This window comes from Geotrypetes seraphini, chromosome 9 (genome assembly GCF_902459505.1).
Source record: "Geotrypetes seraphini chromosome 9, aGeoSer1.1, whole genome shotgun sequence".
NCBI classification, from domain to species: domain Eukaryota; kingdom Metazoa; phylum Chordata; class Amphibia; order Gymnophiona; family Dermophiidae; genus Geotrypetes; species Geotrypetes seraphini.
The window spans coordinates 150,041,615-150,069,251 of NC_047092.1; the positions used below are offsets into that span (position 1 = coordinate 150,041,615).

Consider the following 27,637-nt stretch of genomic DNA (forward strand, 5'->3'; position numbering starts at 1 on the left):
TAACTTCATTTGAACTTGACCTCAAGAACACCTCGCCAATCAACATCAATCTACTAGATTAAATTAGTGCTAATGACTTCAAAATATGTTTTCAATAAAAGGCACAAGATAAGCAGAACTTTATTCCCAAATGCACACAATACTGAATACCTTTTCCTTGTGAATTTTAAATAAAAGCATATAAAAACTTTTCCAAATTGATTCCTCATGGCTTTTATTTCTTCTCAGTGTAAAAACTTCTGAGAGGTCCAATTAGAGCAATGCTTGGCACAAGACTTCCTGCGATGTCCATAGTCAGTTTGAAGAATTAACATATTTATCAATTAACCAACAGAAGAACTCAATACATCAAAAGCATAAGCCCAAAAAATGTTTACAAGTACAGAATGTAGATCTAGGCAAAAATACAGAGTTCAGATCTAATCCCATCTGGAGTTCATATACTGCCTTTTCGATCAAGGACCACCTAACAGTTTACAAGTAGCAAAAGAGAGAGTAAACAAATATATTCAAAAAAATTATATATATACATATGTATTTGTAAGCTTATATTTAATATAAGCTAACAGTGAAAACAATTTATCAGTTGAAAACTTGGCATTAAGAATACTTAAATTAAACATGCCTTGTAATACAACTGAAGTAATTAACAGCATATAGGAAAACAGTGCTATGGCTATCAGCATTTTGTTTTGAGGCTCACTATGCCCATTATTAAGCCTCTATCTCAAATATGATGGTATCCACCATTATATGGCAAGTGGAGATAAATCAAGTATTTTGCCAGATTTCTGTAATGAATGATTAACTTTTCCCATGATAAGATATTTGAATAGAGGGGAATGGGGTGGGATTTTATTTCTGATTATTATATACTATATCAATATTGAATGAATTCACAATAAAGTTGATTTTATGTATTATTGATTGGGAGGGAGGGAGGGGTAGGGGATTATTATATTCAATAAGAAATATATAAATTTAGATTTCTTGCATAATACTAGAACTTTATATAATATTAATTTTTTAAAAGAAATGTTAAATTTGATGTTAATATATGAGTTAATCAAGTGTATATATTCAAGTTTCTAATGAGTTTATTTGGAACACTTGTTGTAACATAAGAAAATGAATAAAGATTTATAAAACAAAACAAAAAAGTATTTTGCCAGTATATGACAACTTTAATAAAAAAATGCAGATAATGTTCACCATGACTGAGCAAGTCAACAAGGCAGTGGACTGAGCAAGTACAAACTTGCCTCAGGTACAAACTTAAGCCTATATTTACTAGCTGCATTATGGCAGGAAATGTGAGCTAACTGACAATAATATGCATGATCCTAAAATATTATGGCTCATCTAGAAACATACAAGATAATTATACAAAGTAACTCTTGAAAATCAGTTTTAAAATATGTGAATCAAATTTATGTTTGTGCTTCTGTTGAATGAGTATCAGAGTTTTGTTATGGTTGTAAATCAAAGTAAATTAGAATTACATTTTCTTTTCATATGTAAGGTGTTATTTTTACCCGTCTCCTTACCTGCTGCTCCTTGTGGTGCCTCATCGGTACGTGCAGCTGAAGAATTAGCTCCATCCTGATTGTTGTCAGGATCTGCCATCTTCTCCTGTCGGCGAGCTTCAGCTGCTCCTCTCTTGCCCAGGCCAGAGCCTCGCCGACTATAAAGACAAATATAGTTTTTCTTATGCAATTATCAAACACTGGCAATGCCCCACTAAAGTATCTGCGATATTTAAGATTAAATCTCTCAAAAAGTATAAACAGGAATGAATGGTATTGCAAATATTACCAAAACCAAATGGGAGGTGGGAGGGAGGGGGGAATGCTACTATTCTGACATAATCTGCTAGACTCCAGTTGTCAGTCAATCTATTCAATGACTTTCCTGAAGTATCATTAAGATGCGCTGACCAAACTGAGTGACAACCTCCCTGGATAATATATATAGCAATCCCCCCCTCACAGCTATATAAAAAATATAGTTATTTACTTGATATGTTGATTCCTGCTTACTGATATGTATCTATCCTATGGGCTTACATTGATGGATCACATTACTTGCAGAATGCCACTACGAAGATTCCAAACTTAGGACAAGCATAAGATATAAAATTCTATGTTCAAAGCACAGTATCAACAATTAGATCTTTTAAGTCCCAAGGAGAAGCTATTCTCAAAACATTACAACTGAGGAAACATAAGGGACTAGATAAATCCATGAAAATACTAAATTTAGAAAAGTCACAGGTACATAACATATTTTCAATAGTCATGTCAATGAACATGAATGCACAATAAAGGATGTCTTCCTAAAGACTACTGCAAAGTCCCAAAGAGCATATTAAACTACACATGAGTCCTTCATTAGACAAAACTGAAGTCTATTAAATCATGACAAATACTATTAACATATACACTTACTAAAACTATAGCAATTAGCGAGTTATAAATCAATTAAACTAAACAGATTTCTTAGTTCACAATAGTTATAACAAATGTGCTAGAACTCATGATTTGACTCCCTATCTGAGGGTTGCACATAAGTTATTTTTGATACCAAAAGAAGATGGAGGTCTGGGGTAGCGCAGGTTAAGGGAGGAGTGGATTGAGTCTTTCAAAGTGACCAGAAATGCTTCAGTGCTTTGACATCAATGAAAACTAGATTGGTATGGGTAAAAGGTATTAATTTGTTCTAGAAAGGTGTCAAGTTGGTAGAGAATTATCTAAGATTTATGAAAACAAAGGAAAGTTAGAGATGGGTTGGTAGTTAACAGGCAGAAGCAAGGTTAAGATGTTTTTGTTAAAGGAACCCATGCAGGATGGGGCCATACAAACGGGGAAAGTGTTTCTGATGTTATAGTGGGTGATCATCTGGCACTCAGTGATCATCATATGGTGTGGTTTAATATTAAGAGAGGTGTAAAGAGGGCTCATTCAAAAGTAAAAGTTCTAGACCAGGGCTGCCAAGTCCGGTCCTCGAGATCTACTGGCAGGCCAGGTTTTCAGGATATTCATAATCAATATACATGAGAAAGATTTGCCTGCACTGCCTTCTTGGTATGCAAATCTCTCTCTCATGCATATTCATTGTGAATATCCTGAAAACCTGGCCTGCCAGTAGATCTCGAGGATTGGACTTGGGCAGCCCTGTTCTAGACTTTAAAAAAGCTAACTTTGTTCAGATGGGGAATTTGTGTATATCAGAAATGAAAAAGATCTTACCTCTTTTAAAAAATTTTTGAAAACTTTTTTGTTTCAAGACGCTTTTAATATTTAATATGTCTTATTTTGGACCCTTCATACTTTGTTACAGATATTAACCCTTTTCCCTCCCTCTCGTTTTTTCCTTTTTATGTAATTTTCAATATAATATGAATTGTAACTTTTCCCCCCTTTCCCTCTTTGATCATGTCTGTCTTTAATCTGACTGCAAAATTGTTAGTCAGTTTATTTATTTTGTATGTTGTCTTTTATACCCAATTATCTGTGGGACCACTAACTAGTGGCTTTTTAAGTTGTTCATCGCTTAGAAAGTTTGTATAAGCGATTCATCAAATGGTAATAAAACTTGAAACTTGAAACATTACGTCAAGGAATTGTTATCTGGATGTTGCTCCTTGTGACCCTGGGCAAGTCACTCAATCCCACACTGCCCCAGGTACATTAGATAGAGTGTGAGCCCACCAGGACAGACAGAGGAAAAATGCTTGACTATCTGAATATGGGGTAGCAGCAGAGGAGGACCCACCAATGTATACTCTAAAAGATGTGATGGGAGAGGTAGGAGGCAAACCAGGAGAGGACAGATTTGCGGAATCCCAGTGAGGATAGCATATCGAGAAGTAAGCAGTGATTAATAGTATCAAAGCCAGCAGACAGGTCAAGAAGAATAAAGATAGAGTACAGGCCCTTAGAAGTGGCCATGAACAGGTCACTGCAGACTTTGGTGAATGCAGTCTCTGTGGAGTATTGGGGGCAATAGCCTGATTGTAGAGGATCAAGAATTTATCGAGATGAAAGGAAATCAAGGAAGCGACAGAGAACAGTATACTCAAGTAGCTTGGATAGGAGCGGAAGATGGGAGTCAGGGCAACAGTTGGATGGGCAGGTAGGGTCCTGCGAGGGTTTTTTGAGAAGCAGTTTAACCACCACGTGTTTGAAGGCACAGTTCAAAATTTGAATGTCATCTGTGTATTTGAGAGAGACAACTGAGGTCTTAGAATGAAAAGTAGAGAGGAAAATGTGTTGAAAAGAGTAGCTGCTAACATAGAGCCCTGAGGAATACCAGATAGAAGTGAGAGGACTGGTGAAAGGGAGTTGTGAAAGAGCTGAAAGGAACAGTTTGAAAGATAGTGAACCAAGAATGTACAGTGCCTCAGATTCCAAGGGAATAAAGAAGAGTTAAGAGGAAAGAGTGATAAAAATTATTGCACAGGAGAAATCCGGGGAGACAACAATTATGGAAATATACTTAACTAGTGTTTAAACCTGTTACATTAACGGGTGCTAGAGTAGATGTCTCTGTCTTTTTTTTTTCTTTGTTTCTCTCTTCTTGGACGCTGTCTGTCTGTCTGTCATTCTTTCTGTCTGTGTCTCTCTCTGGCCCTCTGTCCGTCTGTCTTTCTTTCTGTCTCTGTCTCCCTGGCCCCTGCCTGCCCGTATTTCTTTGTTGTGCCATGCCTGCCTGTCTCTCCGTGGCCCCCTTCCTATGTCCATAGTGTCCCATCCTATGTCCTTAGTGCCCTCAGTGCCTCTTTCCTATGACCTTAGTGCCCCTTCCTATGTCCTTAGTGTCCTCAGTGCATCCTATGTCTTTAGTGCCTCTTCCTATGTCCTTAGTGCCCCCAGTGCCCCCGTCCTGTATCCATAGTGCCCCCAGTGCCTCCTTCCCATGTCCTTATTGTCCCCAGTGCCTCCGTCCTGTGTCCTTAGTGCCCCATTGTCTCCGTCCTGTGTCCTTAGTGCCTCCTTCCCATGTCCTTAGTGCTCCCAGTGTCTCCTTCCCATGTCCTTAGTACCCCCAGTGCCTCTGTCCTGCGTCCTTAGTGCCCCCTATGTACTTAGTGCCCCTTCCTATGTCCTTAGTGCCCCTTCCTATGTCCTTAGTGCCCCCCAGTGCCTCCTTTCTATGTCCCCCTCACTGCCTTCCAGACTTCATCCCACCCCCACCCTCCAAAGTCAGCCTGCCTCCCTCCCATTTCCCTTTGCAGTATAACCCTTGAGAAGCATCTTTCCCTTCCCCCGCCACTACCGCCGCCGTACAGTCGATCCCACTGACCTTCCCATTGCGAGTCGAACGACGGGCCTCCCGGCTCCGGCATTGTCTGCAGCGCTCTGGGCGCGCTGCTTCGCAGCCTTCTGCTGCGTCTCTGATGATGTCATCATGGATGCGGCCTTCTGCTGCGTCTCTAATGATGTTATCATGGACGCGGCAGAGGAAATCGGGGCTGTGGAGGGCCGCGAGGCAGCGTGTTATGAGTGCTGCAGACGTTACTGGAGGTTTGTGGTTGTCTCGCAGTGCGAGGGTCGGGTGGGAGGGTCAACGGGGGTTCAGGAGTGGCGGGGGGGGGGGGGCGACGACGACCAACTGGCTTACTGGAAAGCAGAACCCTAGGCACGCATGCACACTCCTACCTGCCAGGGACCTACTGATCACGGAACACGCAAGTGGGAGTGCGCATGCGCTCTTAGGGTTTTATTATTATAGATGGTAGATAAAGGCCAAATGGCCCCATCCAGTCTGCCCATCCACAGCAACCACTATCTCCTCCTCTCCCTAAGAGATCCCATGTGCCTATCTCATTTTTTCTTGGATTCAGACATAGCCTTTGTCTCCACCCCCTCTACTGGGAGACTATTCCATACATCTACCACCCTTTCTGTTAATAAAGGCTATAACTCCACCAAAGGACTTCAAAACCCAGCGGTTTTAGGATTTCTGGGGTGGGGGAACAAAGCTGCAAGCAAATATAACCTCAAGAAACACAATTTCATACACCCCCCCCAGCCCACCCCTGAACTGTCCTGTGAGCTATGATATCCCTATTCACAGACCAGACACTGGCAAGATATGCTGCATCATGCCACAGATCCTCTCAGGCTAGCTGGAATAAGGAGAGGACCTCTGCCACCAGGAAAGCTGCCTCTTCTAGCTCCTCAGCTGCCAGTCGGGCCACAGCTGAACTGTGCCTCAACCCCTGGAACCAGGATCCAGATGCAGCGGAAAGGGGGGAGGAAAATGCAACAGATACCATGTGCACTCTGAAGAAACGCAATTGGTGCCCAAACAGCCTGTGCTGCGCTCCTGATCAAGTCAAGGAATAAGCAAACAGGGGAAAACCCCTGAGCTCCAAAGTTTCAGCAGGCTGGCTGAGCAGGACCCCGCAGGATCTAACTATCAGCTGCAAACTGAAGTCTGCTCCTCTCATGCAGGCTAGGCAGGCACTGGAGCTGAGTAGGAACATAAAATCCCATGAAAAACCACAAAATTTACATGAAAAATAAAAAAAGATGACTAAGCAGATCAAAGTTGCTCCTGCAGGCTCGCTTGCAGAAGTAATAACTGACTGGGGGCAGCAGAGAGCAGGAAGGAGGAGGAAGTACGCCTAACAGTGATCAGTAACTCCTGCAAAGGACTCGCGGAAGCAACACCCTTGGTTCAGCATATCATCCCTATTTCACTGGAAGCGCACGCGATTAGAAAGCAGTTAAATGCAATATATTCAAAAGCATATAAAATATATAAAACAAAAATTTTTGTAAATCGTTGGAACACTATATTCTAACCTTAAACAGTATATTATGAAGAATTTACATTGCCATTCTTGTGTTTTTCTTTTTAACCATTATAGTCAGTTTCTGGCTTCTAGCTTTTTATCAGTTGAAATGTGGACATCACAGGTGATCACAACCTCTTCATTTTCCACATTCTCTTAAGGTCATGATCCCAATGCTTTTCTGGTACACAGATGCCATCATTTTTCATACAAAATATGCTTTCCTTGAGGAAAACAAACCTGACTTACCTGCTCTGATGACTGAAAGAGAACTTGAAAGATCTCATAAAGCCAATTTATCAATTCAAACACACACACAAACAAAAACTACCACCATATATACTCAAATATAAGACAAGATTTTGGGGCCAAAAAAGAGGCCCAAAAATTAAGATCTCATCTTATATTCAGGTCAATGCCCACCCCCACCCCCTCCCGGACTTGTTGCAGGCCTCCGCCAGCCTTCCGTATGACCTGGTGGGCCAGGACAGGAGAGATCCCTTCCGTCTCATGTCCCGGCCAACTCTTAATTTTTTTATGTCCCTCCCACCTCCCCCCGAGTAACTTTTTGGTACACTGGGGGAAGCGGGAGGTTAAAAAATTGTCAGTGAGCCGGGAAAGGAGACAGGCCTACCACTGGATCACCAGATCATTCGGCAGGCTTAGTGGAGGCCTGCAGGACATTGGGAGAGAGGGGGGGATACGGTACAGGGAAGGGAGGTGGGACAGAGTGGAAAGCCTGTCAAGGAGAGAGAGGGGACAGGGTAGAGAGCCTGGCAGAGAGGGAGTGGGGACAAGGTGGAGAGCCTGGCAGGGCAGGAAGTGAGGGGGGATGGGTGCAGAGCCTGGCAGGGAGAGGGATGGGTGCAGAGCCTGACAGGGAGAGGGTTGGGTGCAGATCCTGGCAGGGTACATGAATATTAACACACACCCACACACCCAGTTTATATTAGAGTCAGCCTTTTACCTCCTTTTTTTGGGGGGGAAGAAAGGGTACCTCGACTTCTATTCAGATTGTCTTATATTTGAGTATATACGGTATTTTTAAAATTCAAAACCCATATAGCCAAAAGAGAAGCAAACTTAGATTAACCTACTACTTATAGTGAACCTCAACGCAGCAAATATTACCTGGTGCTAGCGCAGGAGCCCGTGGTCTTTTGGCGTGTGCTCCGCCGCAAGCTGGGGAGCTCAACAGGTGGTGACTCACTGCGTTTCTTTGTGGATTTTCTTAAATCTAAACAAATAAATAAAATTTACCTGACACTTAAATTGCTGTGAAACTGCATTTACCATCTCAAAAACAAAAGGAAACTATTATTGATAATCATAAAACTTACCAAGAAAGTCTGGTTTTAATATTTGACCTTTTTCTGGGTCTAATGTATGTCTGTAGTCTTATTAAAATTCAACTCAAAATTAAAGCACCAAATTACTGCATCTCAATGGCCACGACTTTGGTCTTGGAGGTTAAAATGTACGGTGTCAGCATCTATGAGACAAACTTGGTTTTTTCTTTTACATAGAGCTTTTTGGACCCCTGTTCGTTTACAAAAGATAGATAGTTCTAAGTCTAATAGATGCTGGCACTGTCATGTTGAAGTTGGGACATTAGACCACCTTTTATTCTATTGTCCATTCATCTTATCATTCTGGAAATCAAATTAATAGGATGCTGGAAAATCCGGTAGCCTTGACATATTTTATTTGGCACAACTATGAGAGCAAGAAGTCAAATTTCGGCAAGTAACAACAAACTTCTGTTTATTTTAACTGGAATAGCAATACAGCAAATAACATATAATTGGAAAAAACATGACATGTTAAACTACAATTTCTGGTGGAATTCTGTATGCCATATATACAAAATGGAACTCACCTTGGCAACACAAAAAGGCTATGTGAGTAAATTTCAAAAAGTCTGGGGACCGTTAACAGATTTCTGTAATGAATGATTAACTTTTCCCATGATACGAAAGTTGATTAGAGGGGAATGGGGTGGGATTTTATTTCTGACTCTTACATACTATATCAATATTTGAATGAATTTACAATAAAGTTGATTTTATGTATTATTGATTGGGAGGGAGGGAGGGATGGGGGATTACTATATTCAATAAGAATTATATAAATTTAGATTTCTTGCATAATATTATAACTTTATATAATATTAATTTTCTAAAGAAATGTTAAATTTGATGTTAATATGTGAGTTTATCAAGTGTGTATATTCAAGTTTCTAATAAGTTTATTTGAAACACTTGTTGTAACATAAGAAAATGAATAAAGATTTATAAAACAGTAAAAAAAAAAAAATTCAACTCAAAACAAAATTATATGGCTCAACAACAGAAGCAAGGCGAAATTAGGTTCTTACCTGCTAATTTTCTTTCTTTTAGACTCTCCAGACCAGTACAGTTCACTGATGGGTAATAGTTCACCATGACCAGCAGGTGGAGATAGACAAAACTTTAACTGTAATACTAATAGCTGTGCTTCCCTCTAATCCAGGGGTCTCCAAAGGCCCTCCTCGAGGACCGAATACAGTCAGGTTTTCGGGATTTCCTCAATGAATATGCATTGAAAGCAGTACATGCACATAGATCTCATGCATATTCATTGGGGAAATCTCAAAAACCTGACTGGATTCAGCCCTCAAGGAGGGACTTTGGAGACCCCTGCTCTAATCTAACCAGTCTGCCAAATAGCCAAGCACAACTAAGAAGTGCTAATTATAACAGTAACAATACTCCTAACAGGAGTAACAACTAACAGCAATACTGTTGGAAATTACATACAAGAAGCCCCTTCAGCAAAATGTCCTCATAGCTCACCAGCTATGCCAGCTGAGTCAAAGATGCTGTTCTTTTGATCTCCCCGACCCTATAAAAATATTAGAACCCGCAGAAAAAAACACTCACTCTTCACACAAATCCTGTAAGAATAGACAGATAGACATACAGGGTGGGGACTGTACCGGTCTGGAGAGTCTAAAAGAAAGAAAATTAAGAGGTAAGAACCTAATTTTGCCTTCTCTAGCATCTCTCCAGACCAGTACAGTTCACTGATGGGATGTACCAAAGCAATACCTATCATGGGTGGGACCCTCGGAGGGCCACCACCAGAACACACTCATCGAACACCACGCCCCAACACGTCTGGATGTCCACACAGTAGTGTCACACAAATGAATGCAGAGAAAACCAAACCACAGCCTTACAGATATCCACTGGAGGAATCAGAGAAGACTCAGCCCAAGAAGCTGCCTGACCCTGAGTGGAATGAGCTTTGAGAAGATCTGGAACAGGTTTCTTCTGAAGAAGATAGGCAGAAGGGATAGTCTCTTTGATCCTTGATGCAATGGTAGCCTTGGAAGCGCAGTTCCCCTTACGAGGGCCCGCTAAGAGGACAAAAAGATGATCCGACTTCCAGAACTCCTGGGTCCACTGAACATAAGAGTGAAGGATCCGACAGACATCCAACTTGCGTAACTGACTCCATTGGGCAGAAAGGAAGGAACAGGGCATAGCACCACACGCTCCCTAGAAAACTCCAGGAAGGGAATCCTACAAGAGAAAACCTGCAGCTCAGAAATGCATCTCGCAGAAGTAAATGGCCACCAGGAAAACCACCTTGAGAGTAAGGTCCTTCAACGAGCAGGAACCCAGGGGCTCAAAGGGAGAGCGCACTAGCACGGACTAAATTGAGATCCCAAGCCAGAACTGAAAGCCACACTGAAGGCTGAAGTAATTTAGCTGCCTCAAAAAGTAAACCACATCCGGAAAAGAAGTTAAACGCTTACCCTGCAGCAAAATGCAGACAAAGCTGCAAGCTGAACCCAGAGAGAAGACCAGGCCAGGACCCTATCCGAGCCATCTTGCAAGAACTCCATGATGTGAGACAATGAGGCAAAGAGGCGCGAAAGGAAACCACTTCGCGCACAGCACACAACTATTCTAAAAAATATGCCAAACCCACATATAAGCCCGCGAAGTAGAACACCTTCAGGACCCAAGAGAGAGGAGATCACTTTAACCGGAATAACCTTTCTTACCTAAGCGTTCCCTCTCAAAAGCCACGCTGCAAGACAAAATGGACCCGGATCAAACATTGGAAAGGGGCCCCGAGTCAGAAGTTCAGGCGAGAGAGGCAGCAGAAGAGGATCTGCCACGAGAAGATGAACCAGATCCGTGTACCACGGGCGCCTGGGTCAGTCCAGAGCCACCAGGATCACGCAGCCAGGGTGCCGAGAAATGCGAAGGACTCTGCCCACCATTGGCTATGGAGGAAACATGTACAGGAGTCCCACCTTTGGCAAAGGCTGTACCAGAGCATCCAGCCCCTCAGCCTGAACATCCCTGCATTGACTGAAGAACCAAGCCACTTTGGTATTGACATTCGTGGCAATCAGGTCCATGACCGGTGGACCCCAAGACTGCACAATCAACTTGAGGGCTGCGGGACTGAGACACACTCTCCGGGATCTAGCATGTGATAACTGAGGAAATCCACCTGGATATTCTCCACTCCTTGCTATGTGAGAAGCAGAGCAGTCTCCTGCGCCAACAGACTCATGGTTCCCCCCTGACGATTGACATAAGCCACCGCCATGGCATTGCCTGAGAGAACCCAAACAAATTTGCCGTTAATAATGTCTGGAACACTAGCAATGGCTCTGGTCTCCAGAACATTGATTGACCAACACGCCTCCTCTAGAGACTAGCTGCCCTGAGCCAAGCAACAAAGACACTGAGCTCCCCAACCGGGGTGACTTGCATCCATGAGAAACAATGTCCACTGGGGCTGATCCAGACTCACTCCCTGCACCAGAATGGAAGACTGCAACCACCAACGGAGACTGCGACGAACTAACCCCAGAAGAGGAATGGGAAAGTCCAAATCATGCACCTGGGGCAACCACCGCTGAATGAGAGCATGTGAGCCCAGGCCCACAGACCATGTCCAGGAAAGCGACCATCAACCCCAAGACCTGGAGAAAAACCTGTGCCCGAAGACACCAGTAAGTCATCAGACGGCAAATCTGCGACTGCAGTTTGACCACTCAGGCCTCTGGCAGGAAGACCTTCCCCAAGCTGGTGTTGAAAAGAACCCCAAGGTACTCCAGGCACTGGTACGGAGCCAACCGGCTCTTGGACAGTTTGACTATTCATCCCAGCGACTGCAGGAATTCCACAACCTGAGCTGTAACTTGGGAACTCTCCTGAAAAGACTTTGCATGGATCAACCAGTCGACCACATAGGGGTGAACCAGAATGCCCTCCTTGCACAAGGCTGCCGCCATGACCACATTAATCTTGATGAACATCCATGGAGCCGTGGCCAGACAAAAAGGATGCACACAAAACTGATAGTGCCGTTTCAAGATCGCAAAGAAAAGGAATCACTGATGGGAGACGTGAATCGAAACATGCAAGTAGGCCTCCGTCAGATCGAGAGGTCAGAAATACCTCCAGCTGAAAAGCCAGAATGACAGATCTCAGTGTTTCCATGCGAAAAGACGGAACTTGCAGAGCCCTGTTGACCTCCTTCAGTTCCAAGATGGACTGAAAAGTCCCCTCTTTCTTGGGCACCATTTCGCCTGACAAGGAGAAGCGAGAAAGTGATCTAGCAAGGAGCGGGAAAACTCCAAACCATAACAGTCCCAAATCACCTCCGGGACCCACTGATCCGTTATCTCAGCCCACCCCTGGTAAAAGTCTCGCAACCAAGCCGGTAAGGAGTCATTGGGCGGGACGGGTGGTGGGGGATCCGGTTGAGGAATCACGTCCCCCCCAATGGGCCCCCTGAAAGGACTGCATGTGCTGAAAGAAACGGCCCCAGGGAGACCCGGAGACAGGAAAAGAAGCAGCCCCTCAACCAGGGCGATATCTGCAGAAATCATACAAACACCTCCAAGCAATGCCACCCCGCGCAGGCGGGTGGGCACAGTCTTCAGGAAGACGATGCACCTTAAAGTCCATTAAGGTCTGAACCAATTTGTCTAAATCCTCGCCAAACAAAAGACCCCTGAAAGGGAAATTTCGTCAGCTTAGCCTTAAGATGCTGCATCCGCCAACCAAGCCCGGAGCCACAAAGTACGATGAGCGGCTACCCCGAGAGCCATGGTCTTGGCCAACGCCCACAACAGGTCATACATGGCATCAGAGACATAAGAAGCACCCATCTCAATTTTGGCTACTTCCTGTTCCACCAAAGACCAGACATCAGACTCATGGACAAGGACGCGCTCAGTCCACCGAAAACAAACCCGAACTACCAGACCGCCACACATCGCTGCCTGGACCACAAGGGCAGTAACATTTTATTTATTCAATTTTTTAGCCCGTCCTCCCAAAGGAGCCCAGAACGGGTTACAAAGTACAACCATAATAATCCACAGAACAGAGATGACATAATTTACAATATCGACATGACAATAAAACATATGCACCAAGTAGCATCTGGTGAGATTAGGTGGCGTAGGTGTGCTGATTGAGTGGCATTTCTGGGTGAATGACTTTAAGGCGCTGGGTTAGTAAAGAGGAAGGTTTTCACGGCCTTCCTGAAGTTCCACAGTCCATCTAGTGATCTGACAGATGGGGGGATTGTGTGACAAAGTTTGGGTATGAAATGCGAGTAGGAGCATTTGCTCTGCTTAAGGAGGGACTCTAACCTATGCTCCTCAGAATCCCTCAAGGCTGAGCCGCCCTCAACAGACACCATATGCTGCTTCGCAATAGTTGAGACCACCATGTCCACAACCGGCGACTTCAAGGTATCCCTATCTTCCTCTGGGATGAGATACAGGTGAGCCACAGATGGTGCAAAACGAAAGGGCACCTCCCGGCGCTTTCCACTGCACAAGCACAATATTCAGAATATCCTGATGCATAGGAAAAGAGCAGAATACTGAGTGGATCCCCCAAAGCAGAGGGGCTCCTTCGCATCTTCCTTGAAACACAACACCGAGGAGGATCTGAATAAAAAGCTCCTGGAGCTCTTCCCGCTGAAAGATGTGCACCACTAACGCATCCTCACCAGCTGACGGAACTGAAAAACTGCCGCCAGCAGCATCCATCCCCCCCCCCCCCCAAGAGGATCCTGGAAGTCTTCTAAAGGGTCCAGGTCCTCATCAAGAGAAAACTGCTCCCCATAGAAAAAAATCATCGTCCCAAGAGACCCTCTGCCACTTGGACGAGGAAGAGATGGGGACGAAATCTTGGCTGAGGGGGGTCAACCCAGAGTGGGGTGCAGAGGGCTACCCTCCTGAGACCCTGGGGCAGACCACCCTGACCACCTTACACAGGGTGAAAACAAAATCAGGGGAAAAAAACCCTGGCAGCCCAATGGGACTCACTGCCAAAGCAGAGGACCCAGCACAAACCTGCCCCTGTCTCTCCAATAGACCTGAGGCTGCAGACAAAATGGAGGCATATCCTGCCAAAATCAGAGCAAAGCCCACCGAAAAACATACCCCCGAGGCCTGTAGTGGCTGAGAAGCCTGAACTGTTCCAGTCAATTAAGCAGGCAGCAGCAGTAAGGGAGTCCCCAGCAGCATCGGCGGTAAGGGAAACTTTATTTCCCTGACTGTCAGCGGCTAGGGGAATCCCTGTGTAGGCGGTGAGGGAAGCCCAGACTTCCCCACTGTCAGCTGCTGGCGTGCAAGGCACTTGCGAAGGGGGATCCCTGGATGCCAGCACCTGAAGCTGATGAGGATTCCCCTTCGCAGCAGCCAGTACACCGCAAGCACAGGCTGGCAGCATCGATCTCAAGTCTGGAGCACAATGAGCATTTTTTCCCTTTAAAAGTGCTCATTGTGTAATACGAGGCCTAGCTAAGGGAAAAAGTGCCGGTTAGCAATAAAAAGCAATAATAATGAACTGAAGGCTCCCTTCAGATCAGCACTGCCTCAGGATTTATTTTATATTTTTCCCCTGTCAGAACAGACTCCACAGGCTCTCTAAGCCATATGCCATGCTGGTATCGGTGGCAAGGCTTACAGCTGAGGCACCTCTAGAAAAATTTTGGGGAGGTTGAGTGCGACACCTCCGAGGTCGGATGGACCCCCCGAAAGGGTCCCCCCAAGCTCAATCCGGCACCAAACGGGGATAAGAGGACCATTAAACAACTTCCAACAGGCCTACACTAACCATTTTCACGGAAGACTGGCACAGCTTACCACACCTACTTAGATTAAGAACAGACTGGTTAGACTAGAGGGAAGAACAGCTATTAGTATTAAAGCCAAAGTTTTGTCTCAGTCTACACCTGCTGGTCATGAGCTATTATTACCCATCAGTGAACTGTACCGGTCTGAAGAGATGCTAAAGAATATCAAATATCCATTGCAATGATCATCCTGGGAGTTTCTCCATAAAGTCAAAATCAAGAGAACAAGATTTTATTAATTACAAATTATATGTACATAGCATTTGAAAACAGAGTACTTTACTACAACTTTGCATACAGGTGAAAGTTCCTGTATAAGAAAGTTTATTCTAAGAAGGAGACCTGAAGCAACTGCAGATAAAGAAGCAGATATTCAAAAAGGACATTGAGCTCCTGCCTAGAGAATGACATCCCATCCCCAGAAGCTCTGCACATTCCCACTCCATCCCCGCAGGTTCTATCTCCGTTCCTGCTTCCGTGAACTCTGTCCTCTTCCCGTCCCCACAGACTCTGTCCTCATTTGCACAAGCCGCAAACATTAAGATTTTATATTTAAATCTTTTTATGAAAATATAAAAAGGAACTATATTCTGTACAACTCTTTATAAATCACAAATACAGCCTTCCATTTCTCTCTGGCTTTGGTACAATGTTCCCAAAGATTCCATTGCCTTTGGGGCTCATAATCAAAACTGAAATATGCATAAAAACCCACCTAAGTTGGCACTTGAACTATCTAAAAAACAGGTCATCTAAGTGCCGATAATCGAAACGGCTTTTTAAACATATCCAAGGACTTTTTAGGCCTCTGAATCCCGCTGTGCGCCCAGAGCAGAAAGAGGCATATTTGGAGTAATGGTTAGGGTGGAATGTGGGTGGGATGTAGGCCAACCAACACTTAGTTGTCCTGCAGGGATAATCGAAGGTTTGATGAGACTGCCTAGGCATAACTTATATGCTGTGACTTAGACGATGTAAAGACACGTATAAATGCCCAAAAGGTACCCAAAGTGACCAGATAACCACTACAGGGACAAAGTCAAGATCCACACACCTCCTGTGTTCACTGACCCCGTCGCACCCCCACAAACTTCAGAATAAAAACGTACATACTTGCCTCCAGAATATCAGCACCTGGCATTGGAAAGCCTAGTAGAGCTGCACAGAGTTCACTGGGCTAGTGAATCATAGAAAGGAGGACCCCAGGCCCATAAGCCACTCTAATCACTACATCAATGATGGAAAATGTGAGCCCACAAAAAATCCTAAAAACCTACTCTACTGCCATTAAGTGCCACCTGCAGCCATAAGGGCTATTGGGATTGTAGACAGGTGGGTATAGTGGTTTTTGGGGGTGCTTTGGGGACTCAACATGACCTATAAGGGAGTTGTGGTGAGATTTTTATGTGGCACCCTTTTTGTGAAGTTTACAGAAGTGCCCTGTATGGTGCCCCACTACTCTGTTGCCATGTCTGGGTGACATCAAAGAAATGAAGAGGCACAAATATATTGTTTTAAAGCTATATTAGACAAAACTTATAAGTGATACGTTTTGTCTCATATAGGTGTAAAAGAAAATCTAAACTGTGTCATGTGTTATGAATCAACAGGAAAATAAGTATCTATTAAATGTTGGAAATGATCCTTGATGCCAGCAACAATGGATGAGTGTTGCAGTAACAGTAGGATTCTTAAGCAGCTAGGCACATGATGGAAGCAGGTTGCAGATGACAGGAGTCTAATCAGCGCACAAGACTCTTGTTGCCACATCATTATTTAACAGTAGCATATTTAAATCTAAAGGCAGCTTCTGCAGGTTTTTGGTTTTTTTAAATCAATCATTGAATTCAGTTGCCAACTGTCTGTGTTGTTTTAACATACTGACACTAGTCTCAAGTTTTTAAAGAATGACAAGGGGACAAAAGGTTTGTCCCCGTCACAGGCTCTGCTCCTTCCCATCTCCGCCCCACTGTTAACTGTTGGTACCCGTCCTATGTCATTCTCTAAGTAGTTGCATTGTCCTCATCTTCCAATGACTTTGAAATAAACACTTCTGCCACAATTAATCAAAGCTTATCTACAATGGGTAAATCTCCTCTGAATTTCCAAAAGTGAGCAGTAGAGAGAGTGAGTTATATGAAATTAAGAGTACAAAATGTGATAGTGCACAAGATAATTTCTGCCACCGACTAGCAGCTCAGAATGTTGGACAGTTGAATCAAACCACAGAAAGCACAGTTATTTAGCATAACAGGAGTTATCCAGGCAGATATTCTCATACGTGGGTGACATCATCCACGAAACCCCGGTATGGACGGTATTAAAAATGCACTGTCACTAAGTTTTAAAAAACTTTGCGACTGCCCACACTGCGCATGTACCAGTGCCTTTCTGCCCGACGTAAGCTCACGGTACCTCAGTTCCATAAGCAAGCTAAGAAGCCAACCAGGGAAGGTGGGTGGGTTTTGAGAATATCTGCCTACTGTCCCTGGATAATACCTGTTATGGTAAGTAACTGTGCTTTATCCCAGGACAAACAGGCAGCATATTCTCACATGTGGTTCTCCCTAGCTTACTACAATGGGATGGAGGGCATGTTGGCCATTAAGAGAATAAATTTTGGAATACTGCTTGGCCAAAGTGAACATCCTGTCTGGAAATGATTCAAGACAATAGCGAGACGTGAACTGAGGATCAAGTAGCTGCTTTATAGATTTCATCTATGGGAGTGGAATGCAAGAAAGTAACTAGAACTGCTGGTACCATATGCTGTTACATGACCCCCAAGCTGCAGGCCAGCCTGAGAACAGCAGAAGGCAACACAGGCTGCCAACCATGTGGAACAAGTTCTCTTGGTTATAGGCCGACCCAAACTGTGAGGATCAAAAAAGAGAACAGTTGAGATAGTATATGTGGCTTAGCCCGTTGAAAGTGATAAGCCACAGCTTGTTTACAGTGTTAGGTATGAAGAGCTGTTTCTCCAGGGTGAGAATGAGGCTTGGAAAAAAACTGGAAGCACAAATGATTGATTCCAATGACATGCCGTGACTATATTCAGTAGGCATTCAGGATGGGAGCAGAGAACTACCATATTCTGGTAGAAAGCTTAAAAGGTGGGTCCAACACCATCAGTTGAAGCCCACTCACTAGACGTGCACAAATGATGGGGATTAAGAAATATCACTTTGAGATAGGCAAGATGAGAAGACATTGGCTGAAATAGAGGTTTTATCAGTCTGGTAAGAACAACAGTAAGACCCCAAACCAGTGAAAACAGTTTGAGAGGTGGTCAAGGATGAGAAATCAGAGAATTTTCATTGACTGGCATTTGGAAAAAAACTGATGGCACTAAGGTGGACTGTGACTGAAGTAGTTTTAAGACCCGAGTTGGAGAACTGGAGAAGGAAATCCAACCAACACTGAATATAAGGAGAAGGATGAAGAATCCTGATGAAGAGTACACCACGATGAAAACCATGTCCACTTCTGAGCGTAGCACTGCTATGTAGACGGGTTTTCCGGATGTATCAAACATGATTCTGACAGGATCTGAAGATCAGCAAATGCTGCAGCTATCCCAGGAGGTACCTAGCTGCCAAGTACAAAGACTGCAGATTGGGAAACAAACAATAGAAAGGCATCTACCTCTGGATGATGAAGAGGATCATCTGAAACCGATGAGAGGCAGTGTATAATTGTGGGGGGAACAGAAATAAGTTTATCTGAGGAGTTCCCCAGAAGAGAGAACACCTGACATCAGGTTGTGAAAATAAAGTGTCCACTGATGTGGGTGAAGAAATCTGCTGAGCGTGTCGCCATAGTATTCTGTGCTCCTTGGACATAGAGAGCTTTTGAAATATGTTTGGAGCAACTGCTCAGTTCCAATCCTTTTAGTCTCTCACAAAGGAATCCCATACTCTCTTTTTGGTGTATACTAAGTGGATTTGAAGGGAAGATACTGTAGTGAAAAATCTGCAGAACATTGCTTTGAGTTTCAAGGAGTACAAGTGGAACTTCTGCACCTAAGTAGAGCCATGACCTTATGTGTGAAGATTGGCCAGGTGAGCTTCATAAGTATATTTGGTGAGTTCATGGTCAGAACTTTCAGATGTGACGGAATTTGTAACAGCAGCCCTGTGGAAAAGTACAAAGAGTACAGCTTCCATTTAAAAGCTGATCAACTGGAGACTAGTAAGATGCCAGGAACACTAAGGTGTACTACAAGAAAGATTTGTGAAAACATGGATTGAAGACACCATGTTTAAAGTAGGACTTGAACCTGTGTCCCTTGATTCAATGTCCACTGCACTAACTGCTCAATAGAAGTAATAGTAGCATCCTTCCACTGGCTTATATGGACAGAAGGTAATAGACTTGATTGCAAAAAGGAAGCAAATTAACTTGTCGTTGTTGAGTTAAGATCGCCCTGAAGTAAATCATGACAAGCAGGGCACCTATGAAGTTTAGAGCCTGAGAGGGTTGAAGTTAGGATTTTTGAAAAGCAACTTCAAACTCAGTGTTGAATAAATTAGCATTGGACTATGGCACAATTGGGCTAATAAAGTTAGTGCCAAAACTATCAGGCACTTGGTAAACAGTCTAAGAGAAGATGCCAGGCCAAAGGGCAGAACTTTTAGCTCCTGGACATATAGTTGAAGGAGAGCCTCTAAGATCCGAAGAAGGGAAGTTCTGAGAGCTAAAAGTGGACTCTTCTGGATAATTTGGCATTATGTTGACAACATGATAAAAACAGTAACCATCCTAAATGACTAAGAGAACTCACAGGTTGGTTGTCATCAAGGCCAATGCTGTGGTAAAAATGAAGATGACTTCCCATTGTAAGGAAGTGGCTAAGAAGGGAAAAACAGCAGATATGTTTGACCTAATACACAGATCTGAGGCCTGAGTTTTGGTTTTTAGTGTTATTTTTGCCGCTATTGTGACTAAGAAAGCAGAATGCTTCGAAGTATGAGTTGTAGACCTTGGCCTTTTCAAAGTTCATTGTCCATCTTTGTGTGGCCATCCCTATATAATCGTCAAAAAGCTCTTCCTTTAAACATGGGATTTTGGCTAATGAATTTTGGATGGATATCTATATCAGAGACTCTCTCATATAGCTATTGACTTAGAAGATGCTCTAGATCAGTGTATCGCAAACTGTGTGCCTTGGCACACCAGTGTGCCTCCTGAGATTTCAGGTGTGCAGTGACACACTGGCAAAGAGGAGAGTCATCCACGCCGGGCGACTGCCTATAGGACATGCTTCTTGTGGTGAGAGGCATGTCCTGTATGAAGTCAGCTAGCGTAGATGACTCTTCCTGGCCGGCATCTCCCCTCCGCTCTCCGCACCTCATGGATCCCTCCACCAAAGCGCATCGTGGCCAGATGGGCCTCCGCACACTTCTGGGTGCCTTCTGGCCGGGGCACTGAATTTAGTGTGCCGCCGGCCGGAAAGTTTGCGAGACAACTCAAAAGCATCAGAAGCTGACCTTGCTAATACTTTCTGGTCTGTAAAAAAAGGTTGAATATTTTACTAATATTCTGCAAGATGCTTGGACAGAATATATTGCTCAAGTCAGGCAATTTTGCCATCAGTTGTTTGAAATACAAAGACATATAAAAACTGTAAGTAAGGATCCTGCTCATCAGCATAGTCCAAGTACGGCCTTCACACTGAGGCAAAAACACTTGCACTGAAATATTTTTTAGGGCTGACTCCACAAGTAATGATTGATGCTGAAGCTGTGGTCTATCAAATCCCGGAAAACAGATTCTGCAAATGGAATCTAGTTGTCTTAGAGAAACCGTGATAAAAGCATTTTGCAAGAAGTATCTCTTAAAAAAATGCTATGAAATGGTAACTTGAAAAGAAGCTCTTTGAAAGGTTCAGTATAGTCCAAAGCGTCCAAGTATTCAACACTTGGTCCGGTGTCAGCTTCCAATGAGATAGGTAGGGCTTTGCCCAACTGTCTGATATATCTGGTAAAGACAAGTCCTCTGGAGAAGATCATCTTCTAGGAGGCGTTTTCCTTAGTGACAGTTCTGAAGGTATGCTGGAAGACTCAGTCAGATAAAGCTAGTACTTCAGATTCTTTAAGAAAGTTTACATTGTCTTCGGTACCAATACGATGAAGCTGATGACGAGTATCGACGTGTATCCCTTTAACACTTGAAAGCAAGGGATCGATGCGATGAGGACCATCGTGGCAAAAAAGAATGTTGATGCTTCAAAGATAGTGGCTCAATGACTCAATGGAAGACTGATGTGATGAGCGAAATCTCGATGTCAAAAGCAATGCCTGGAGGTAGATGATGTCTAGATGGGGATGACAATGCCTCTCAGAAAATCCATGAGAAGTAACCCAATGTATTGATGGAGAGCTGACATTGGTACCTAGAGGCCTCATACTGCTATGCTCAGGCTGGGCCGGAACCGAGGGAATCGAAATGAGCACCCATATGCAGTGTAATTTAAACATTATACCAATCTCCCTCCAGAAAGTATGCATCGGTAATGATGACTCAATAGCCAGTACCCACGGTGCAGCAGATTTCCTCGAATCGGGTAACCTAGATAAGGATGTACGTCATAATGCACCAGTACCGATGGCTCAACTGCCAGTACCATAGGTGCAGCAGGGATTCTTGAAGTGGGTGATCTTTTTTTTTTTTTTTTTTTTAATTTGTTTATTTCATTTTTCAATAACATATCAAGTATCCACTTGTACAGAAAGGTAAAGTCAAGCCAAAAATGAATATAATACAGTATAATACTAAACAGATAATCTGCTATCTTAATAAGAAATATATATAAAGCTTAACTTTAACTCAAGTCCTCTAAATAAGGAAAGCAAGATGTAGAATCAGCAAGTATAATATACATTACAAAATAAAATGAAGACTAAGGTTGTATATGCTGAGAAGGTAATCAACAATCAGTGAGTACTCAAATTCCCTCTCCTTTTTTCAGAGAAGTCATTGACAAGAAGGTTGTAAGTTGGCTAGGATCAAAGAATACATATTTTGCGTTTGATAAATTATCACACATTTACATGGGTGACGAAGAAAAAAGGTTGCCCCAAGAGCAATAACTCCTGGCTTTAACAACAGGTCGGAGGTCGTTGAGAGCAAAGAGGGGAGTATGGATGTGGATTCCCTGTTGTTTCAGGGGATTCCAGTGGAAACTGAGGTCTCATCATCCCCGCGGATTGCCCGTGAGCAGAGGAGTCATACCCAGGAGGGTATACTGGTTGGTGAGAGTTTTTCTTTACAAGAACCTTTCTCTATATTAAAGAAGCCCCAAGAGGTAACACTTGATGCAATATGGGACCTTGTAGCGGATCTATCTAAATCAGTTAAGCCCCAACTGTTGCAGTTGGAGCATAAGATATCTTCCCAAGAAAATGAAATTAAGAATATTAAAGTTGACTTGCAAGATTTAAAAACTTCAACAATGAATTCTTCCCAGGAAATTAAACTTTCTAAACAAATAACTGAAACACTGGTGAAAGATAACATTAATTTAAGGAGAAAATTGGAGTCTCTAGAAAACTTTTCTCGCAATAATAATCTTAGATTAATTAACTTTCCTAGGGTTGCGGAGGTAACCCCTAGAGACATGTTAAAACGTTACCTAAAGGAAGTCTTGGAAATTACCGAGGAACTAATACCGCCATTCACTCAAGTGTACTATCTACCTATTAAAAGGGAAGAAAAATTAATGGAAGAAGGTCAACAGTCGCTTAATATTTCCAAGGTTTTGGAACTTTCAGACCAGGAGGTAGCAATGCCTGCAACACTTTTGCTTACAGTCGCCTTATCACCTGATAAAAATTGGCTATTGAAACTTTTCTTCAAAAATAAACAGAAAGCTTTTCTTGGGTATAAGATACAAATGTTTCCAGATCTGTCACGAGATACACAGATACGTCGGCGTGAATTTCTGTTGAAGTGGGTGATCTTGATAAAGATGCACACCTTGAAAGTGAGACAACTTGCGAAGCTACAGAACGGTGGTGTCGGTGCTTGGTTTGCATCAAGAGACTCAAATTTGTAGAGACCTATGATGTTTGCTGAGAATGCACCAGTACTGATGGCTCAACAGCCAGTACCCTTGGTGCAGCAGGTTGCCTCAAAGCGGGTGATCTCGATGAGGATGCACACCACGAAGAGACGACAACCTGTGAAGCTTGAGAACATTGACATCGATGTTTGGTCTACATCAAGAGACTCGATGCTGTCAAGACCCACGACGCTTGCTGGGAAGTGGATGGCTTCTGAGCTGGCTTCCCCAATGCTATTCATTCTTTCGATGTCAATGTGATGCAAGAGTTTTCGATGCAGACAGCTCCGAAGATTTGGAAATCTATGGCTGAGCCAAAGAGCTTGTCCTGTTGAATGCGACAGGCCTTGAAGGAGCGCTGTTGTAAAGGTGCAACATCGAGCTGAATACTTTGCACGGTGTTCAGGACCCAAACACAGTAAGCACCAATTATGAGTCAGTGATAGAAAAAGGCCGCTGCACCTAGAGAACTTCTAAAAACCTGTCAATGGTTTCGACAAAGGGAAAATAATTTTGTCAGAGAGATTATACTCAATGCAAAAAAGTATAGAAAAGAGACACGAGAGCAGAAAGGCAATGCAGACTGAACAGAGTTCAATCAAAAAAGTAATTCTTTACTCCGCGGTACCACGAGCCTACGTCGGGCAGTAAGGCACTCACACATGCACAATGCGGGCAGTCACAAAGTTTTCTTAAAACTTAAAATCACAGTGTACTTTTAATACTGTCCTTACCGAGGCTCCGTGGATGACGTCATCCACATGTGAGAATATGCTGCCTGCTTGTCCTGAGATATTGAAAAAATTTTCAAATATTCACTTTGGCCCCAAGAAGCTACAGCATTAAGAGTTTAGAATGCATGGTATAGATGGCTCAAAAAATCAAGGAAGAGCAGAGTATGTGTGTCATGCCTGACCCAAAAGTTAGTAAGTAATTGCCAAAAGAAATAGTCGATAGAGTACGACAATTTTATTTTATGAAGATGATGAATTCAGCAGAATGTGTCCTGGCAACAACTGCATTTCTGTTCAAATCGATGGAGCAAGATACAAAAACAAAAGTAGTTGATATTGAGCAATAAAAAGAGATGTGGCATATTGTGACAAATGCAGAGCCAAAATCAGATTCTCAAAATTTTGTGAGCTTAGACTAAAGTGATGTACTTCAGGCACTCATTCGGTCTGCATTTACACTATATATCTGATCAAGCTCATGTTGCAAGGCACAAATATCAGAAACAACTACAAAGTGCTTATGGAAAAAACTGCAATATGAACCAAGGATTGCATGCTACAATAATGTCAAAACTGTCCTAGCGAGGAAGCACTGATCAAAAGATTAGGTTCTTACTTTTGCTAATCTTTTTTATTATAAATCCAAGCTCTATTCCTGGACAAGTGGGTTATGCTTGTAGGAAACTTCATTTACATAATTTTTTTAGACCCTCTCCTCTTACCTCAAGACTGCCTTCAGGACTCCAGTTCATGCAAAAGCAGACAGTGACACCTGGAGAGTATATAGGCAAAAGGGCACTCCCCGACAAGTCTAATCTACTTATAACATGAAATTACATAACAATCAATTGAAACAGGTTTTGAAAACAATATAATCTGAAACAAATTGTGCTATAAAGGAGACAGCCTGCATTAACAGAGGGGGGCGCTACAGCTAGAGATACCCAAGGCAAAGTGCATAACACATTCGGATGGTACTCTGAGAAAGGCTGGTCAAGAAACCATAAATCCAGCTTACCAATACTTATCAAGGCAGACAATTGGCAAATCAGAACTTTCAGGGCGGATTCCCAAAATAGAGCACTGATTTACAAGAAAAAAGATAAGCAAAGATAAGAACTTAATCTGTCATTCTTATATAATCCCACTCTATTACTGGACAAGTAGGACATAACAGAGTAGTCCCATAGAATCAAAGTGGGACTGATGAGCCTGATGCCAAAAGGGAAGAATCAAAAGCAGCATTCTGCTTAGCCACCACATTGATCGTGTAAAACTTTGTAAAAGTATACAAAGAGGACCAGGTAGCACCTCTGCAAATCTCCTCCAAAGAGATCACCAATGACTCTGACCAAGAGGAAGAAACGCCTCTAGTAAAATGAGCCCTCACAGAAATATGGGTCTTCTTTCCTGCTGCGATGTAGGCAGATCAAATAACCATATGGATTCATCTTGACACGGTGGCTTTCGAAGCCAGCCTGCCACTATGGGCAGGACCCACCAGTACAAAGAGGTGGTCGGGAACCCGAAACTTATTCGTGACCAAGAACCACAACAAAACTCAGCGCACATCCAGCGACCGTAACACACAGTCCTGCTCTCTCAAGCTGGAGGGAATAAAAGTTGATGTGGAAACTACAGACCACCTTGGGGAGAAAAAAGGGAACAATGCACAGAAACATGCTGGAATTCCTAAGAAAAGAATCCCGGCAGGATAAAACCTGAAGCTCAGAAACCCTGCAGGCTTAAGTTATGGCCACCACGAAAACTGTCTTGACAGTGTGATCCATTAAAGACGTCTGCTCCAGAGGCTTATAGGGCAGACAAGCCAACGATTGGAGAACAAGATTGAGATTCAAGTCGGACAGGGTAGCCACAGCGGAGACTGAAGTCTCAAAGCGCTCCTAAAAAACTGGACAACGTCCGGATGAGCAGCCTCTCAGAGGCTTAGAACCCAAACAAGAGAGACCGTCAATCTGAACCCTCAGAGAGCCGACAGCCAGGCTCTTTTCAAGTCCATCTTGAAGGAACCTGAGAATCAGAGGTAGCAATGGCAAAGATGGAGCCTTCTTGCTTCTGGACACACCATGATTGATAACATCTCCAAGTCTTCACATAGGCCACCACAGTTGACTTCTTTTTGCTGATCAAGAGAATAGCTATCACACCCAAAGAATAACCTCTGCAGACTAAGGCTGCATGCTCAATAGCCAGACCGTAAGACCAAAGCAGTCCGGATCCTGGAACACAATTGAGTTCTGAGTAAGACGACAAGGATGTCAGGTAAGCCTGAGCCCCTGGTCCAGTTAAAAACAAACCAGGTTGGCATACCACAGGCATTTTGGCCAGTCAAGTGCCAACCTCTGTGCACCTTGATCCATCTCAGCAGAAAGTCTATCATAGCATTGTCCGAGAAGATGCACACTGCCTGGTTCTGGAAGATACGCTCAAACTGCAGAAGAGCCAGCAGAATCATCTGAAGCTCCAGAAGCCACATGCAATGACCACTTTTTCTCAGAAGAAGATCATCAGCCATGGACCGAGCTGTCCGACAAAGAACACCCCAGCCAAACAGGCTGGTGTCTGTTGTCAGGATCACCCATTTGGAGATCCGGAGGTGAAGTCCCTGAGAGAGAGATGGAGGATTCAACCACCAGGCCAGACTGTTTTGAGCCTCTATCATACAAGGGAGCCAGGTATGCAACAGATCCCATTGTGGACTCCAACGAGAAATAAGCGCCTCCTGCAGCGCATGCAGATGGGCCCTCGCCCAAGGAACTACATCTATTGTTGCAACCATCAACCCCAGGACATGTAGGTACTGCCAAAGCTGTCGGGATCAGAGTCTCCAGGAGGGCCCATATGAGTTGGCAAAAATTCTCCAGGCATGAGATGGGCAGAAACATCTTGGTTTGTCTTGTGATGAAGCGCACCCCCAAGTATTCTAAGTCCTGCATCAGCTCGAGGTGGCTCTATCAAAAGTTGATCACCCAGCTTTCCACAGAGACTGACAAAGTTTGAAAACCCCTGAATAGGTGGCCATAAGGACCCCTACAGGACCCCTGGACTGGGGTAGGTGGACCTCTATAGCCTCCACATGCTTGTTTCCCACACTCATTGCATGTGACTTCTGAATGGGATCTCTTCCCTGTTGGCCAGGCATTTTGGGGTTCTCTCAACCTGGAGAACTCTAAGGATGCTGAGCCCAAAATTCCTACCCCTTCCTCCTGCACCCTGCGGCAAGTCGAACACAGCCGCTTGTCTGCTGACAATGATGCAAAAGAGGCATAAAACAGGGACAGATTGGCCTGGGGAATCCATTGCAGATGATCCCTGGGCAAAACTAGGAGTTATGAGATAGAGGGAAGCCTTTGAAAAAAAGATCAATAAAAATCTAAGATGGCTACCACCAGTAAAATAGTCCCAAAAACAGCCCATGGAAGCTTTGCTGAAAAGCAAAAAAAAGTTGAAAAGGTGTTTTAAGAGGTTGGAGAACCTAACTTTAACCCCAGAAACCCTTGGATCTACCCTTTTCTGTTCCCCCTTTTTTCCCCCATAGGAAATAAAGGAAGTAATCACTAAGTCTTCTGGTACTTGTCAACTTGCAACAGCAGCCTGCCTGCAGGGAAAGGATTTCTGTCTCAGAGACTGCTTGGAATGAATCCATCACAGGAAATCTTCTGGCTGCCGATCAAGATGACTCTGACCAAGGACTCCAAACTCTGAAAATTCACGCAGCGCGTCAGGTGAAGATAATTCACAGCCGACTCCCTGATAACCAAAGAGTTGTTACACAGGAGCCCCACAGCCTGCGCTCAAGCCTTTGATAAATCACCATGCTAGCAAGTTCCAGGGGGAACGGATATTGAG

At 43.6% G+C, this 27,637-nt stretch overlaps 1 protein-coding gene across 10 annotated transcripts in view; it reads right to left on the minus strand.

The window, feature by feature from the left end:
• Positions 1–27,637, minus strand: part of TRIP12 (thyroid hormone receptor interactor 12) — a 448,602-nt gene that overhangs the window by 334,756 nt on the left and 86,209 nt on the right. For all 10 annotated transcript variants that reach the window (XM_033958326.1, XM_033958328.1, XM_033958334.1 and 7 more), the window contains exons 7-8: positions 7,934–8,039; positions 1,548–1,684 (exon numbers count right to left, since the gene is read on the minus strand). In XM_033958326.1, coding sequence (XP_033814217.1) covers positions 1,548–1,684; positions 7,934–8,039 — 243 coding nt within the window. The remainder of the gene's footprint in view (positions 1–1,547; positions 1,685–7,933; positions 8,040–27,637) is intronic.